General features: G+C 42.1%; 1 protein-coding gene across 1 annotated transcript; it reads left to right on the top strand.

The window, feature by feature from the left end:
• Positions 1-466: 466 nt before the first annotated feature.
• Atp6v1d (ATPase H+ transporting V1 subunit D) lies at positions 467-16,035 on the top strand. Its single transcript, NM_199386.3, has 9 exons — positions 467-667; positions 4,413-4,530; positions 8,739-8,818; positions 10,229-10,296; positions 10,889-10,933; positions 12,196-12,299; positions 12,756-12,822; positions 13,883-13,961; positions 15,419-16,035. The coding sequence occupies exons 1-9, from the start codon at positions 627-629 to the stop codon at positions 15,558-15,560; spliced, it is 744 nt and encodes a 247-aa protein (NP_955418.1). The 5' UTR covers positions 467-626; the 3' UTR covers positions 15,561-16,035.
• The last annotated feature ends 654 nt before the right edge of the window (positions 16,036-16,689 follow it).

Genomic DNA, 16,689 nt, shown 5'->3' with positions numbered 1-16,689 from the left:
CTCCTCAGCGTGCGCTTCGCCCAACCCAGCGCGCATGCGGACCCACCTCTCACTGCGCAAGCGCCGACGGAAAAGGTCCTTCGTTACCACTAACCATAGAGTCTCAGTCCTCCTAATATGGGCGGTTTGAACCACAGGGCGAGCTGAAAAGTAACTTTCCTTGGTATTTATAGACTTTGCGGAGGGAGTTTGCTAGGCTTAAAGAAGAGGTAATGTTCTATTTCTTGCTCCAGGATGATTACTTTAAGTTTTACTCAATCAAGAGATGGCGCTGTGACGAAAGATGGAAAGCTGAGGAAGAGGAGGAGCGTGATCTTCTCCGGACCCATCACTCAGCACTCGCTGAGTGCGGGCCACTCGCCGGAGGGAGGGGCAGTGAAGAGACCCGGAATTCCGGGACTGTGCTCTCTTCCACATCCGGGCATTCCTAAAGGCCCGCCCTCTCCTCTGTCCTCTGGCAACAGGAAGCGGAAGTGGGAACCGGTTTCCTGGTTGCCTCTTAGCAACGCACGGGGTCAAGTGACACCGTCAGCTGACTCGGGTGAAGGAAGGCTCTGTGGTAACAGTTCTGGAGGTGTTGCGGTCCCGATTGTCCCACTGGGGACCCGAGCCGAGTCACCGTCAGAATGTCGGGCAAAGACCGGATTGAAATCTTCCCTTCGCGAATGTAAGTTAAAGAATAGAACAAGTGACACCACGTTCAGGCACATCTTCCCGGAGCGCATTCCTGCGCACTCTTGGCCACCAGCGGGGTTTCTTGTTTTCTGGGCCGACCTGAGCTTCCCCAGGGTCTTCCCCTGAGTTCCGATTGAGGCTTCTTTACAGCCCCCTTCACCTATTCCCCCTGAGAGAAGAGGCTGGAGAAAGTGTTTCCAGTCCAAAGGAAAAGGGGATCCCCTGCTGGCTCTTTTTGGAGGTCGATGTCTTTACTCATTCATTCCACACACCTTCTGAGCCATTCGCGGAGTTTACATAACCGAGCGGTCGCCATCTCTGCCTCACAGGGCTCATCAGTGCTGAGGGATGAGACGTAGAAGCTAAGATGGTCTGACCAAAGCTCTCAGACGGGGAAGTTAAGTGATGGGAAGCAAGTAGAAGGTCTCTAAGCCAAAGTGACATCGAATGTGTCATCCTCTCGAAGCTGTAGGTTTCAGTCTTGGATCCCATCACATGTTACCTGCTGTAGGAAGATATTCCTGCATTTCTGAGGTATTCCTACAGCCTTGTGATGACTGCTCTCTTCTACCCTAGCAATGTCACTCATGACACTGTCACACGGATATTTATTTGGGCTGTCTCCTGGAAGAAGGAGGCATCTTTTTAATGCATAAAAGGTCCACAGAAAATTGTTCCCTTTGCCTTGGGATGTGCTCAGTTGCAGGCTGCCTTTCTGCTTCGGCCTAACATCTTTGTTAGGAGAAATAACATTTGTAAATGAAAATTTGAAGTTTTCTCAAATACATATAATAACTCGTGGAAAGTAGAGATTATTCTTATTTATGTTGTCATCTTCAGTTGTCCCTGAAGAAGGAAATCAGATTTTACTCTGATATTTTGGGGACGGTTTAGGGTTTTGTGTATGTGCGCGAGCGTGTGTGTGTGTGTGTGTGTGTGTGTGTGTGTGTGTGTGTGCGTGCGCGCGCGCGTGCGCGTACGCATGATACTGTATTGTTTTCCTTATCCTATGTTTTTTTTTTCTCACAGATCTGACAACTCTTAGTTATATTTAAACCCCAGAGTGAATTTCTGTCTCTGCCAGGGTGTATGTAGTTCTGAATGAATGAAAGGATTTAATTATTTAAAAAAAAACAAACCCCTTTTACCTTTCTCCCCACTGACTTTGAAATGGCAGGTTATACTAACTGTACAAATGGGCTAGTTGTGGAAAAATACAATGCTTGTGAAACAGCTAAAGATCAGGACTAGCCGAGGGTGATCTGAAAACCCAGCATGTAATGATCCCATCCAAACTTCACTGAGACACCAGATTCCAGCATGGCTTCTGGAAACAAGGCTATGCTCCTAGGGTGGCCCAATTCTCCCCCGAGACCCTAAGTCTAACTATAATGCCACTGAGTAATATCTCAAAGGCAGAGCTCTGGCCTGTCATGCAAAAGGCTCTGGGTTGAATCCCCAGCACCTAAAAGTAAAAATAACCACGCCTGCCTCAAACAAACAAAGCTCAGAGCCGATAGGAGAATTAAATACTTGTTTTGGCTGACACCTGATCAGTAGATCCTAGACCTTTCTTTGAAAGAACATTTATTAAAAAGGGTTTTTAATTGACTATGGTTTATAGAATTCATAAGCATGTCAGGGATCTGAGAGGACCCTTTACAACCACAGTGGCCTCGCCAGGCTCTGCGTTCTCTGAGTCTGCTTGAGTGTTACTCATGCCCAGGCATGTCTGTGGGAGCCAGGACGGTGCTCACCTTTTTGCTTTGCTGTCAGTGGACTTACTTATAAATAATGTCTGGCCATATTTAATCACTATTCATAATGCTGATATGTTTATTTTTACTTTGCAACTTTTAATTTAAGACTACAAGGTGAAAAATGGACTTCTTTGGGCTCAGACAGGAGAAATGATAGGTTTGTGATCGTGAAAACAGTTATTTGAGAGCACTCAGCTTGCTAGTTGAGAGGAAGTCAGGGGTGCGAAGTAAATGTTTCCCCCAAAGCTTGACAGCAGGTTCTTTGTCATATAGTCAGATGTCTTTGATTCAGCAGGAGACAAAGTCACTGTTTTAGTTGAAGGTCAAACCTCTCGTTTCCTTTTTGTGTGTGTGTGTGTAGGGCTGAGAAGCTCTGAAACAGAAAAGAACAGGTTTAACAGCCATAGTCCAGATCACACAGTACTGATAGTGCTTTCTCCTTCATTCGCTTGGTGGTACTGTCCTGTGGAATGTTGCTTTTATTCATGTATCACCAGAGAAAATGAAACAAGCTTGGATGGAAGCAAAGGAGGTCCAAAGGGATGTGACTCTGATGATAGAGCACTTGGCCAGCATCCACAATACCCTGGCCTTCAGTCCCTCCTACTACAGAAATCTGGATGTGGTGGTACATACCTGAAGCATAGCAGGATCAGGGGTTCAGAGCCAGCCTGGAATACATAAGAACCCGTCTCAAGGGGAAAAGGCAGAAAAACTGGAGTTAATAGAAGTCAGGTAAACCTTGGTTCTTGTGAGTGTTGGGCAAGTCACCTCTAACCCATTATTATCTATCCCAGGCTGACCTTCAGCTTCCAGTCTTCTTGCCCGGGTCCCAAGTGTTGGGTTTACAGGTGTTCACCACTCCATATCCAGCTCCAGTCGCTCTTTAGTCTCAGTAGCTGGAAAGTTTGCATTCACAGAGGTATAGTCATCTAGAATGACCTTTAGTTTATCAGTCAGTTCAACCATAAGCTCCAGACTTGTAGGAATCTGCAGTGCTGGGATTAACCTTAATTTTATCTAACTTTCTTACCCCTCTGCTTCCTGCGTGTGTGTGTGTGTTGCATTCAAGTATGTGGGTGCATGTACCTGTGGAGGTCAGTAGAGGATGTCTAGTTCCTTCTTCAATTGCTTTCCCTTTCTTTGTCTTGAGACAGTGTCTTATGGAGGTGAAAGCTTGTGGTTTGGGCTATGCTGGCTCAGAGGGTGCGCTCAGGATCTCTTCCTACCAGTGCTGGGGCTGCAGGCACATGCAGACAGACCTGTTATCCTCTAGGGTACTGTCTCCTTATGCTCAAAAAGCAAGAGCTCTTACATAGTGAATCGTCTTCCCAGCCCCTCACCCAATCCTCTGAGCCTTAATTCTGGTATTTACTGTCAATAGTGCAGAATGTTGAGTATACACATTAGCGTTAGCCGCACAAGCTCTTGCTTGGACTGGAAACTGAACCAGCTTCACTGGTTAGACTCTGGTGAGAGTGGTCACTGTAGTCACCCACTGCTGACTACTTTTCAGATGGAAAACTATCCAAGTGCTATACTGTAACTTCTTTCAGGGATGCAGTGTGAAACGGGTTGAGTGCTCCTACGTTTAAGCCTTCTTTTGAATCTTGGGCGAGTTGCTAGACTCAAGTATGGTACAAATTCCTGCCTGCCTGATCTTCAGTGATAGTAAGATCTTTGTTTATGACTTTATTGCCACAACATTAATAGAAATATAATATATCATATTGTGGATGAAGTGTAAAATAAAAAAAAATGCAGTAGTAAAAAAAATAAGCTCATTCTTTTCCCAAGCCTTGTTTCCCAAAGAAAGCCATCCCAGGTTTCTGTGAGAACTTCATAGATCTGTTCTTTGCACCTGAATGAGCACATTCAATTCTTAGTTTATATAAAACAGCATATAGATCTCTCATAGTGGTATTTGTTGTGTCTTTTAAGTGGTGACAATACGTATGTTTGCTTTGTGTTTTGTAGGGCACAGACCATCATGAAGGCTCGGTTAAAAGGAGCACAGACTGGTCGAAACCTCCTGAAGAAAAAGTCTGATGCCTTAACTCTTCGATTTCGACAGATCCTGAAGAAGATAATAGAGGTAGAATGAACTTTGCTTAGAGCAGGGTATCCACTTAGAATATATACATCTAAGAAAAATCAAGTTTGGACTTAGGCACTTAGATTTTTCTTCCCTCCCTCCCTCCCTCCCTCCCTCCCTCCCTCCCTCCCTCCCTCCCTCCCTCCTTCTCTCCCTCTTCCTCTTCTTTCTCCTCTTCCTCCTCCTCTTCCTCCTCCTCCCCCCGTCCCTTCTGATGCTGAGATTAAGCATAGGGCTTCATTTATGCTAAATATTTACCTTACTGCAAAGGAAACTGTCTCCTTCCTAATTTTTCTTGATATTATTTAAATCAACATTTCTCCTTTCAAAAATAGCAATCCCTCTATAATAGGTTAATATAGAACTCTGTAATAGTTATAACATAGAACTCTGTAATAGGTGTATTATAGAACTCTGTAATAGTTATAACATAGAACTCTGTAATAGGTATAATATAGAACTGTTACGGACTATGTAGGCATCTATACGCACAGAAATGTAAGGTTCAGAGAGTTCATTATAGAACCCAAACTCTGTCCTGTCTACACAGCACATCTGGTCTGTACCATGCCTGCCTCTCTCACCGCATGTGGAGTGCTCTTTCTGACATCCCCTTCCATGGACTTCTCATTATGTTTTCCGTGATTAAAATGCTTTTACCTTAGTCCTTTCTAAATTGAGGTAGGGACTTGCTTTGTGGACCAGGATAGTCTGGAACTCATAGCAGTTCTTTTGCCTCAGTCTCTCAATGCTGGGATTACAGGCATAAGATATTGTATCTAGGTCCCTAGAACTTCTTTTGACTGGTTTTTCTGGTCATTCTGACCTTATCAGAGAGGCTGTTGCTGATCATCCAATCTGAAGTGACTGCTATTTTTACTTGTGTCATGTCTCTCCATTTTATTATCCTAGTTGATGGTTTCCCTCCTCCTAGAGAATTTATCCAGAGAGTACAGACTTGGTCTTTTCAGTACTCTACTTCCAGTGTTTGAAATAGTGCTAGCACATAATAGGTTCTATTCAGTGTTTTTCTTTTTGGGGAGGGGGCGGGTAAATTGTGAATAATATATAAATTATACAGAATCTTTCTCAAAACTAAAGGTTCTCCTGTTAGGCCTCTTCTTCCTCCTAGCAGTCTCATTTCTCTGAGTTACTTTTGACACTTTCTCAATATGAATTTATTTATTATAGCTTATGTGCATATGCACATGCCGGAGCACGTGTGGAGTCAGAGGACAACTTTCAGGAGTTGGGTCTTGCCTTCCTTACTACTGAGCCAGCATCTGCATGTGTCTGCTGCTGACCTGTGTACTTCAGGCTGACTGCCAGATGTTTCTTCTAGCTCCACCTGTCGTCTCCCCATAGAAGTGCTGGAATTAAAGATGTCTGGCACTGTGCCTAGTCCTTCCAGCTTTTATATGGGTTCTGGGGATCGAGATCTAGAACGTCATCAGGCTTTTACCCTCTTGAGCTGTCTCTCTGTCCCCAGTATTTTGTGTATACACATGGATTTTTAAAATAACAGTAGTATTAAATTCTGTAGTATTTTTGCCTTCTCCTCCCTCTCCCCTACTCTGTGACATGACACAGACAACTTTATATATCAGTACCTAAATCCGTCTCAGTCTTTATAATGTGGTATTTTATTGTGGATAATGGAATTAATGATGTGGCTGTAGTCCAGTATTTAGTCTTAATACTGCCTGGGGAAGAGGAATTGCTTAAATCCTTTTATGCGTATATGCTAACATTTTTCCAGAAATAATTTTATAGTCTTCTTCCAGGTTATAGGTAACTTTGAGATTTAGTGCTAATTTTTTTAAAAATTTTTTTTATTAACTTGAATATTTCTTATTTACATTTCGAATGTTACTCCCTTTCCCGGTTTCCGGGCAAACATCCCCCTAATCCCTCCCCCTTCCCTTCTTTATGGGTGTTCCCCTCCCCATCCTCCCCCCATTGCTGCCCTCCCCCCAGCAATCTAGTTCAATGGGGGTTCAGTCTTAGCAGGACCCAGGGCTTCCCCTTCCACTGGTGCTCTTACTAGGATATTCATTGCTACCTATGAGGTCAGAGTCCAGGGTCAGTCCATGTACAGTCTTTAGGTAGTGGCTTAGTCCCTGGAAGCTCTGGTTGCTTGGCATTGTTGTTCATAAGGGGTCTCAAGCCCCTTCAAGCTCTTCCAGTTCTTTCTCTGATTCCTTCAATGGGGGTCCTGTTCTCAGTTCAGTGGTTTGCTGCTGGCATTCGCCTCTGTATTTGCTGTATTCTGGCTGTGTCTCTCAGGATTAGTGCTAATTTATAATTAGACTCTGCGTGTTCTCTTACTCCTTCCTAATGGGCACTAGTGAAGTGTTTCCTTGGTGCCAGTCTGCTGTGCTCAAGTTGTCTTCAGCCTGCTGTGTGCAGGTATGTGGGGCTTGTGCAGCTTTTCATGGTCACTGGTAATCGATTCTCTTGGTGAGCTGCTTTTTATTTGAAAAGGGTCTTTATACACTCTGGTAAATGTATAACACACTAAAAGTATTTTCTTCATATTTGTAAATGAAAGAACAATTGAAATGTTTTGAATTCCTTAGATTCAAACCTAGGGCCTTATGTGTGCTAGGCAAGTGCTCTGCCCCTGGACTGCATCCTGTGCTCTTTAATTTAAACTGGCGCACAAACAGCACAGCTAAAGCTCCTGTAGCTTTATTTTGTTCAATACAAAGTTCAGCTCTTTGTCTCCCCTCTCTCTCACAGGCTGGGTGGAGCCCGCCATTACTTCAGCCCTCCTGCTTTAGTTGTCCAGTGCTGGAATTGGTGCGAGCCACTGTGCTGACTTCCAGATCTGAAGTAGACAAGGCTTAGAGAGGCTTCAGAGGACTAGGAAAGTGTTTTATTTTGTTGCTTTATAACTATTCATCTATTTTGAGAGAGAGTTACTTTTTAGTCCAATTTCTCATGGATTCATGGGCTCAAACAATCTTCTGGACTTATTAATCTGAATAATTATGATTATAGGTACAAAATACCACACCTGCCTTATAATTTTTGTTTTGTTTTAGTTTTCTTGCAACAGTTTCATATAACCTGGGCTGGTCTCAAACTGCTGTGTGATGAAGGATGACATTATACCATCTTCCTGTCTCTACCTCTTTTTTTTCCCCTTTTTTTTTGGAGCTGGGGACCGAACCCAGGGCCTTGCGCTTGCTAGGCAAGCGTTCTACCACTGAGCTAAATCCCCAACCCCTCTGTCTCTACCTCTTACCTGCTAGGATTACAGGTGTATGCCCCTACATATGCTCTTTGTGTGTGTGTTTTAAGATGTATTTTTATTATGTGTATATGTGTGCATCTGTGAGGATATGTACATGTAAATATAAGTGCCTGCAGAGGCCAGGGGACCTGAGTTCAGATGCCTAGAACCCATAGGAAAAGCTAGGCATGATCTCATGAACCTATAGCTAAGGGTGGATAAGTTAGGGTGGGGGTTTGGTAGCTGCCAGCTTAACTCCAGTTTCAAGAGAGAGCAAATAAGTGGAGAGTCTTAGGGCAGAAAAACCAATGCCTGTCCCCCCCCCCCCCCCCCCAAACACACACGGTGGGGAGGGGAGGAGAAAATGTATTGACCTCTTTTACAGATGGGTCTTTTTGGTGGAAGAATGTTGTAAGGTAGGAATTTGTCCTTTTGTGAGTGGATGACAGTTAAATAGTCTTTTTACTATAATACATTTTCACATAGACCTGGACTTGTTTCTGAATACTCTGTTCTGTTTTCTTAACAAGTCATACCATATATGTTTACTTTAACAGACCTTTTTAATGTTTGTTCAGCTAATTTTCTACTTTTATGACTCAATTTCTCTTCTCTTTAAAAAAAGAAAAGTTGGCTTTCCCAAGCATTACCTTTTCAGATGCAGTCTGGAGTCGGTGTGCCAATGGGGCTTTGGACTCTGAGTAAATTTAGAAGATTAATTTGAGCAAATCAGCATGTACTTATTCAATAAGTGAGCCTTGCTAGATTCAACTCAGTGAATTTATTTTAACAGTCATGTTTTATAACAGTATCAGGACGGTGATCAAAACTGGAGTTTTCTCATTATCAAGTCAGTCTTTGAAACTGATACTCTATAGTTAGCATAAAATACTGATGGTTGTTAACAGGAACTAATACGGCGTGATTTCAAGTCCTTGATTGACTCTCTTGTTGGCTTATGCTTTCTCAGACTAAGATGCTGATGGGTGAGGTGATGAGAGAAGCTGCCTTCTCATTGGCTGAGGCCAAATTCACAGCAGGGGACTTCAGGTAAGATGACTAACAGGGTGTTTGAAAATCTCACAGTGCCTTCAAGTTCAATTAATTAAAAATGTATAAAAACAAAGGATATAGTGATAGGAATACTTTTAATGTCATAACCTTAACTGCCTCTGCCTTCCTTGTAGGTAGCTGCCTCTTACCTTCCTAATGCTTTTAGTAAGTGCCAAGCACAGAATACTTGATATTTTGAAGCCCATTTTCACTTAATGTTTTGCCCTGTTTTCACAGGTTTGTACACTAAGAAGTTTTATAATTTATTAACCATTTTCCTAGTGTTGGATCTTTGAGTTGAATGCTTGATTTTTGAAATCTGAGGAAATGACTGTGAATATTTTCATGTGTCTAGGATACATTTTTTTTTTTTTTAGAATGGAATCCATTATTCAGTTGAGAGCTTTATGACTTTTATCACATCATTGTAGCTTGACAAAGTGTGCATGCACACTGGCTTGTGAATGCATTATGCCAGTGTATTTCCTCATGATTCTCTTAGTACCTCTGTGAGGCAGATGAATGGTGTTACCCCAGTTTAAAGTGACAGTGTTCCTGACTCTGTCTCTGGTTACAGACAGAGGTGGAAGTTGTTTCCTGGACTTCTTAGTTTCCTTTGTCATGACATGGGCCCTTCCTACTGTAGCAGCTTTTCCTGCCATGCAGGCCTTACGCCCGTGGCCCTGAAGCTAGTTAAACCCAAGTTTCCCTGTCTGCTAGTGTAGTTGGATAATGTAGTGGGATAATATAATTAGTTGCTCTAACTTTCCCAGCAGAAGGGGACTAATAGGACATTTTATGTGGTTAAGGGGAAAGTTTGTCTTTGTCTTTTGTAACAGATGGCGAGTGGATGACATCAGAGGAAAGTTAGGATAAAGACTACATAGCAGCTCACCAACTGAACAGCAAACCTCCAAGGAAAGGAAGTTCCTGCTAGGAATACATCCTCCAGAGTCACATTTCTACTCACCGAAACACCAGCCATCCACATACTTTAAATGTACTTATCCTGTACTGATTCAGCTGTTGTTAGTTCTGCACTGAGGGCCTCCATTACCTCTGTTGAGTTTTCTTTTCTGGAATAAAGATGATTACTGGGGGCTGGCAAGATGGCTCAGTGGTTAAGAACACTGGTGGTCTTCCAGAGGTCCTGAGTTCAGTTCCCAGCAACCACATGGTGGCTCACAACCATCTGTAATGGGATCTGATGCCCTCTTCTGGTGTCATTGACGATAGAGCGCGTGTACACACACACACACACACACACACACAATCTTTAAAAAAATGATTACTGACACATAATGTAATGTCTTATTCCTTGTTTCATCATCCAGTGTGTCCTTGTAGAGTTATTTTTGCAAACAAGGCTGAATAAAGACTGCCTCGCTCTCTTTCCTTCCCTCCTAGCACCACAGTTATACAAAATGTAAATAAAGCCCAGGTGAAGATCCGAGCAAAGAAAGACAATGTAGCAGGTAAGTGACTGCCCTAATCCTTGGAGGGTAAAGGTGGCAGCTAATCAGTTGCAGGACAAAGTCCCAGGTTCTCTTCAATTAGGAGCAAGTTGATGGCATGTTCAGACTTTAGCAGCCTAGTTCTAGGACTCGGGATAATTTGAACTTTGAGAAGAAGCAACTCTTGAGAAGACAAAGTCTTAAGTATAGTACTTGAAACCACTTCCAGTTCTAAACTTAACTCTTGGTGTTTTTTAGTATTTGATTTAGTATTTCTAGTATTTGATACTTAGTATGGAAAGCAGCACCCTTTTAAGGAGGCAGAGGCTGGCGATTTCTAATTTCTAGGCTAGCCTGGACTACATAGTAGAATTGTGTGTTTAAAAAGAAAAACAGCGGGGTTGAGGATTTAGCTCAGTGGTAGAGCACTTGCCTAGCAAGCGCAAGGCCCTGGATTCGGTTCTCAGCTCCGAGAAAAAAAAAAAAGAAAAACGGCTTGCCTGGGGTACAGTCTGCTTCAGAGAACCGGACCCAATGGAAGAAAAGAAGGGAAAAAAGTACTTCCAGCCCAGTCTGTGAGTCCATACACACATCTTCATTATCTTTCTAACAGGTGTCACCTTACCAGTGTTTGAACATTACCACGAAGGAACTGACAGTAAGTGCAGATATCCCAAGGTGTATAATTGCAACTGAGAAATACAGGTAGCAGTCATTGCTGTTTAAATATATGAGGCTTTGTTGTTTATACAATTCACTACTTAGACTTCTGCACTGCCTTTTGCTTAAACTGCCTTCACCATGGACTGTTTATAATTTCTGGTTCATCTTTTAAAAGTAGAGTAAGATCTTATGATCTGTGGTACATTCTGAATGCTGGGTCTTTCAAGATAGTTTTAGCTCACTCCAAGCTTTTTGGAATTTTCCTTTCCTAACTTGGCAGCATTTGTGGGGATAAGTAACATTTCTTTAGTCTTCTCAAAGCAAAGGATTCAACTTTTTTCCATATAAAAATATTTTCTTCTGCCACTTCTGTCTCATTGGTTCATGAACTTGTTCACTGAATTGAACAGAATGTTAAATGTGGCTCATATAATAAAGGAATAGTCCTCTGTACAGAAAGTTTCCTTGTGCTAATGGCATTGGCCACTATTAGTTCGTCCACCAAGCTTGTAAAGTGGTGAAGATCCTCTCTAGGGCTCGTGATGAAGCTCGGTGGTAGAGCTTGTCTAGCATGTGTTCAGTGCTGGATTCCATCTCCAGTGCACACAGATGACAAACACACCACATGCACTGTGTGTGCATCTTACTTCTGTCCTTACTCTAGTAGTCTTATAAAAATAAAATATTTACAAAAACCAGCTATTACTATTCTAGTCAGAGAAGCTGTGGCAACCTGCGAGAGCCCCTTAAGATCAGGCTTGGGGCCTTCCCTCAGACGAGGAGAGTAGGATTAGATCCTTAGCTGCGATTCTAGCCTTCCCTCCCTGTATTTCTGTTGGAGCTATGCATGGTCTCTGGGGGTGCTAGCATAGATAGAGCATAGAAGAGTAACTTAAGTGGGGCCCTAACTGTGCAGCTATGAGGAGATTAACCATGCTAGGGGGAGACTTCCCTGTGAGGCAACTTTTGGTGTCACCATACCTCTCTAAGTAACTCGTGCTCTATAATATACGCCCAGTAAACTCATTGGTTCACCAAGCAAGACTTAAGTGAGATTGTTACCCTGGTTTGTCACTGGTGCCCTGCTGGTACCTGCTCATGCGAGCTGGGAGTGGGCATTTTGTGTTTGGCATTTGAGTGTAACAGGAGTTAGTGAATTTGTCTTTCCATGTTATTCTTCTGAATTATCTTCCTTTGGGAATTCACAGAGGATTATTTACTCTCTAATTAAAAATGCTGTCTGACCGGCTCTTTCAGGCTATGAACTAACCGGTTTAGCCAGAGGTGGGGAGCAGCTGGCGAAACTTAAGCGGAATTATGCCAAAGCAGTGGAACTACTGGTGGAACTGGCTTCCCTGCAGGTGGGTCCAAGCAGAGAGTGCCAGGCCTGGCTTCTGACAGTCTTGTGGGACACTCACCTCAAATGTTCCTATATGAAATACGCCTAATGATCTGACTCGTGAAGTGGTGGCCTCTTTGCTTTTTATTAATAAAAAATGCATGTGGTAGTTTTATAATTCCACTCTGCTAGACCGGAACAGCAGTGGTCAGTACCAGACTTAATGCAAATATAACATATTTGTTTGCGTATATGTCTAGTTAATACATATCTGGGCTATGAGAGAATGTTTCTCCAGGGAAATACCACTAGTTCTATAGAAATCTCACATGAATTTTCACTTTCTAAGGCAGGCTGAAAGGAAGTTAGTTGTCTTTTGGGTTCCCAAATGCTGTAAGTCTAGTCTGAGTGGGGCCAAGTGAACAGGTATGGCTGATCATGGAGACATGCTTGTTATTAATTTGTCCTTTTATTTCAGACTTCCTTTGTTACTCTGGATGAAGCCATTAAGATAACCAACAGGCGTGTAAATGCTATTGAGCATGGTGAGTCAGAGCTGCTGGGAGCTGCTTTGTTCATTTCCTTGTCCCTCCCTGCCAGGTAGTTAGGTTGCTGGGACTCAGGCCCAGCAGTGCAAAAACACATGGGTGGGGCACATCCTGAGAGAGTTCCAGGTTACCAGCCGTCAAGCTCCTCTGACATTCATGCAGTTACGAGAGAAGAGATTCTGTTCCTCAAGAGCATTAGTGCTTTCTTAGGGTCTGTCCATTGGTTGAATGGTATCTTTTCTTAAAAAACACACTAAACATTTATCTTTAAATCTCACCTTTAAATCTTTAAATCTCACCTTTAGGCTATTGTCTCATTTTGCTATATTATTTTATATCTTTTATTCCATTATTTAAAACAGTAAAATTGTGTTAACATGTTGTTGACTGAAGAACTCAATTTCCACGAAAGAAACATTTATTCAGCCTTAGGTAAGAAAGGAGCAAAGACCGAAGCAAAGAACTTCCTTCAGTTGGTGCCCTAATGGTGTTATCTAAAAATATTTATGGACATACTACTTTGTAGTGCTTTAGCACAGGCTAGGCAGGTATTCTATCACTGAGCTAGACCCTTATCCCTGAAACATATTTCTTGTCTGCTGTCTATAGTGTCAGTCTGAACTTCCACCAAAACAGAATGAGTAAGGTTAATAGTTCTCAAATTTAGGGAGCTTACATTCTAGAAGAATAGGAACACTGTATGAAAAGCAGATCCGAATGACACATTTACGGTCACAGCACTTAACACAGTTGCTGTGTATTTTAAGGTAACACTGAATCTGTTCAGGTATACTTTAAGAGTCCAGTGTTGGGTCTGTGTGGTAGAGTCCAGTATGGTATCTGTACATAGGAAAGACACCGGAAGGGTACATACCAAAATATTTACAAGGTAATTTTATTCAGCTAGATACATCTCACTTTTTGTTTTGTTCTCTGAGTTTACTGCATTACGTATACATTAATGCTACAATCAGAAAATCGTAAGTGCTATTCAGATGAATACTGATGATCTTTTGGAAGGGTGGTTAAGTTCTCACATACATGTGTTTAACTCTAGTCATCATTCCCCGGATTGAACGCACCCTTGCTTATATCATCACAGAACTGGATGAGAGAGAGCGAGAAGAATTCTATAGGTTTGTTGAAATGGGCACTTACTGGTTTTTTTGGGTTTCCTTTTTTCATATGTACAGTTTTGTTTTGCTCAGTGACTAATGTACTTAATGTTCTTTTGAATAAACACAGGTTGTATTCTATTCTGTTAAATAAAAAGCAAGAAATAAATGTTGGGTATGGGGTACCTGCTTATAATCCCAGAACTCAGAAGGCAAGACTGTACGCCGCTTCAGGCTATCCTGGGCTATATTAGAATATACACTCAGAGGAAAGAAAACTGAAAGAAGAAATTTTAATAGTAGTTCCTTTGCCTGCCTTTGATTTTCCATCTCAGTTGACTGGCTAACTGCAGTCCAAAAATGTGAAATAGAAAATTAGGCCTAATTAGGTTTTCAATTGTATGCTCTTCTGTGTAGCATGAGATGCGATCCTGTGCTGACAGGTGAAGCATCCTTTCATCTAACATACCCACCCTGGACACTACCTGCTGTCGGTCACTTAGTACCCATCTATTACCAGAGCAGTTATCGGCTGTCACCTTACAGCAGTGCTAGGTTTCCTTTAAGAGGTGAAAGTTTTTGACTTAAGGGAACAATTACTATTCCCTTACTATACTTAATTCTCAAATTAAACTATCAATTTTTACTACGTTTGCTTTAGTATACAGATAGAAAGTTTAGCCACAAAGGGCTGACCATGCATGAGAAAGCACAACACGCAAACTTTCAGATCTGCAAGTCTTGGGATGTATCCCTGCAGAGAGCGGGACTAGTTATTTTTAAAGGCTGCGGAGATCAGTGTCATGTTGTTTTGCATATAGAGTAAACATGGCATAAAAATTTATGCCTCTCAGAAAAGTAGTAGATTATTCTTTAAAACAAAAGAGTGATTGGGTTGGTTATCTCTACATGAAACCTGAGATAAGAAACTGGACTCCAGCAGTGTTGCACATTGAGTACGTGCAGGGAAGAGCAGCACATGGAAATCCCAGCAGGTGAATTCCACTGCTGCAGAATTAGCACAGTAAGTGGCGAGGAATAATGATGCCCACTGGCTGTTTATGAAGACTTAGAGCAGTATGGGGAAGTAAATATTAAACCAAGCGATTGTGTGTCAGTGGAGGGCAGGTGAGAGGGCTGCTTAGGGAAGCAGGCTGGTCTTAGCTCTTGAAGCATCTCAGTGTAATGTAGAACTGTAGTTATCATTCATGTTTAGGGTTGTAGTGATTCAAAAAAATGTAAAAGTGGAATGCTTAAAATCTGTTCCATTACAGAATGGATTTCAAGTTTTATTTATTATAGGATAGGGTATAGGGTTACTGCAATCAGATATTAGTGTTTTTCCTTAAACGTCTTGAGGTGAGTTTTAAACTACTGAAATGGAAATCAGATTCTAGTTTCCCATGTTTACTGCCCAGTTACAGAGCCTTGAAGACATTCGAGTTTCTTTGCACTGAAAGAAAGTCCCCTTCTTGCAGGTTAAAGAAAATCCAGGAGAAGAAAAAGATTATCAAGGAGAAAAGCGAGAAGGACTTGGAGCGGCGGAGAGCAGCTGGAGAGGTGATGGAGCCTGCCAACCTCCTGGCGGAAGAGAAGGACGAGGACCTGCTGTTCGAGTAGCTGCCCGCTGCTCCCTTCAGGCTGAGCATCATTTAACTCAGTGTGCAGGTTCGGTATGTGCAGGTATTTATTTTGGCAGAAGAGTTCATCTGGCTGTAAGATTTATCAGAATGCTGTGTGAGACCATTTTTCCTGCATCATAATTCAGCAACCTGAGATTTGTAAAACCCACCCAGCACTTACAGAATCTCCCCAGTGAAAGAGTCATACCATCCTATTTATACTAGTTTGACTGATGTGTTTAAAACTTTAGGAAATACTTACTATAAACATTCATGGTCTCAGGCAAATGCTGAGCAGCCTTCCTTCCTACCCACTTGTAAACCTTGGCACTGTTGTCTGAGGCTGTGCAGCCATTGTGTTACTGTGGACTCAACTCTATGCCTACTTTTCTTTGCACGATGTGTCTGTGTGTAATGGAAGTGGTTCTGCCCATTTAAATATGACTCATGAACAGAGTAAAATGATTTAAAAACAATTGTTTCTTTTTCTTTTTGAGAATTAGCTAAGAATAGTGACTGTGTCCTCATGATTAGATCAGTGACCTTATTGCCACTCTAGTGTGTTATAAGACTTGAGACAGTGACTGCATTTTGGGCTACTAATAAATGACCACCAGTACTACTTAGGCTTCTTAATACTTCTAATATAAGAACAATACTCATTCCTAATTTGGAATAATCAGATTAACTTTTTGCTATCTTAGAAGCAGTAGCAGTTGCTGTCTTTTGTGAAGACTAGATGCCAGTGGACAGACCAAGTTGTGTTTGAGGTTTTGGTGTTGCTTGATTTGGCATTTTTATCTGTGAGTACTCAGACCTTAATGGAGGCAGTTATGTGTGTTCTGGGCTTGCCTGGACATGACACAGTTCTTAGTTGAGAGTGACACCAACAGTTATGTAGTCTGACCAACTACTATCACAGTAGAGATACTAAAAGATTTGTAAACATTAGGACTATGCCAAGTACTGCGCTGTATGTTTGTATTCTCAAAATCACTAGAAGGTTTTTTTTTTGGTACGTGGTGCTAGGGAGCCTACCCGGGGCCTCATGTTAAACAAGTCTATATCTTAAGTCACATCCCAAGTCCAAAAATAAGTGTTTTAGACTATTCCAAAGAGGAAAGATT

The sequence above is a fragment of the Rattus norvegicus genome, chromosome 6 (genome assembly GCF_036323735.1).
Source record: "Rattus norvegicus strain BN/NHsdMcwi chromosome 6, GRCr8, whole genome shotgun sequence".
In the NCBI taxonomy this organism is placed as follows: Eukaryota; Metazoa; Chordata; class Mammalia; order Rodentia; family Muridae; genus Rattus; species Rattus norvegicus.
Note: the sequence above shows the minus strand (reverse complement) of the source record. Positions and strands in the feature narration are given on the sequence as shown.

Excerpts from the sequence above, each read along its gene's own strand:
- Atp6v1d (NM_199386.3), top strand. The coding sequence starts at position 627 with ATGTCGGGCAAAGACCGGATTGAAATCTTCCCTTCGCGAAT. Across the intron at positions 12,300-12,755 it reads TGGAACTGGCTTCCCTGCAG|ACTTCCTTTGTTACTCTGGA; the intron begins GTGGGTCCAAGC and ends CTTTTATTTCAG. Across the intron at positions 13,962-15,418 it reads GAGCGAGAAGAATTCTATAG|GTTAAAGAAAATCCAGGAGA; the intron begins GTTTGTTGAAAT and ends CCCTTCTTGCAG.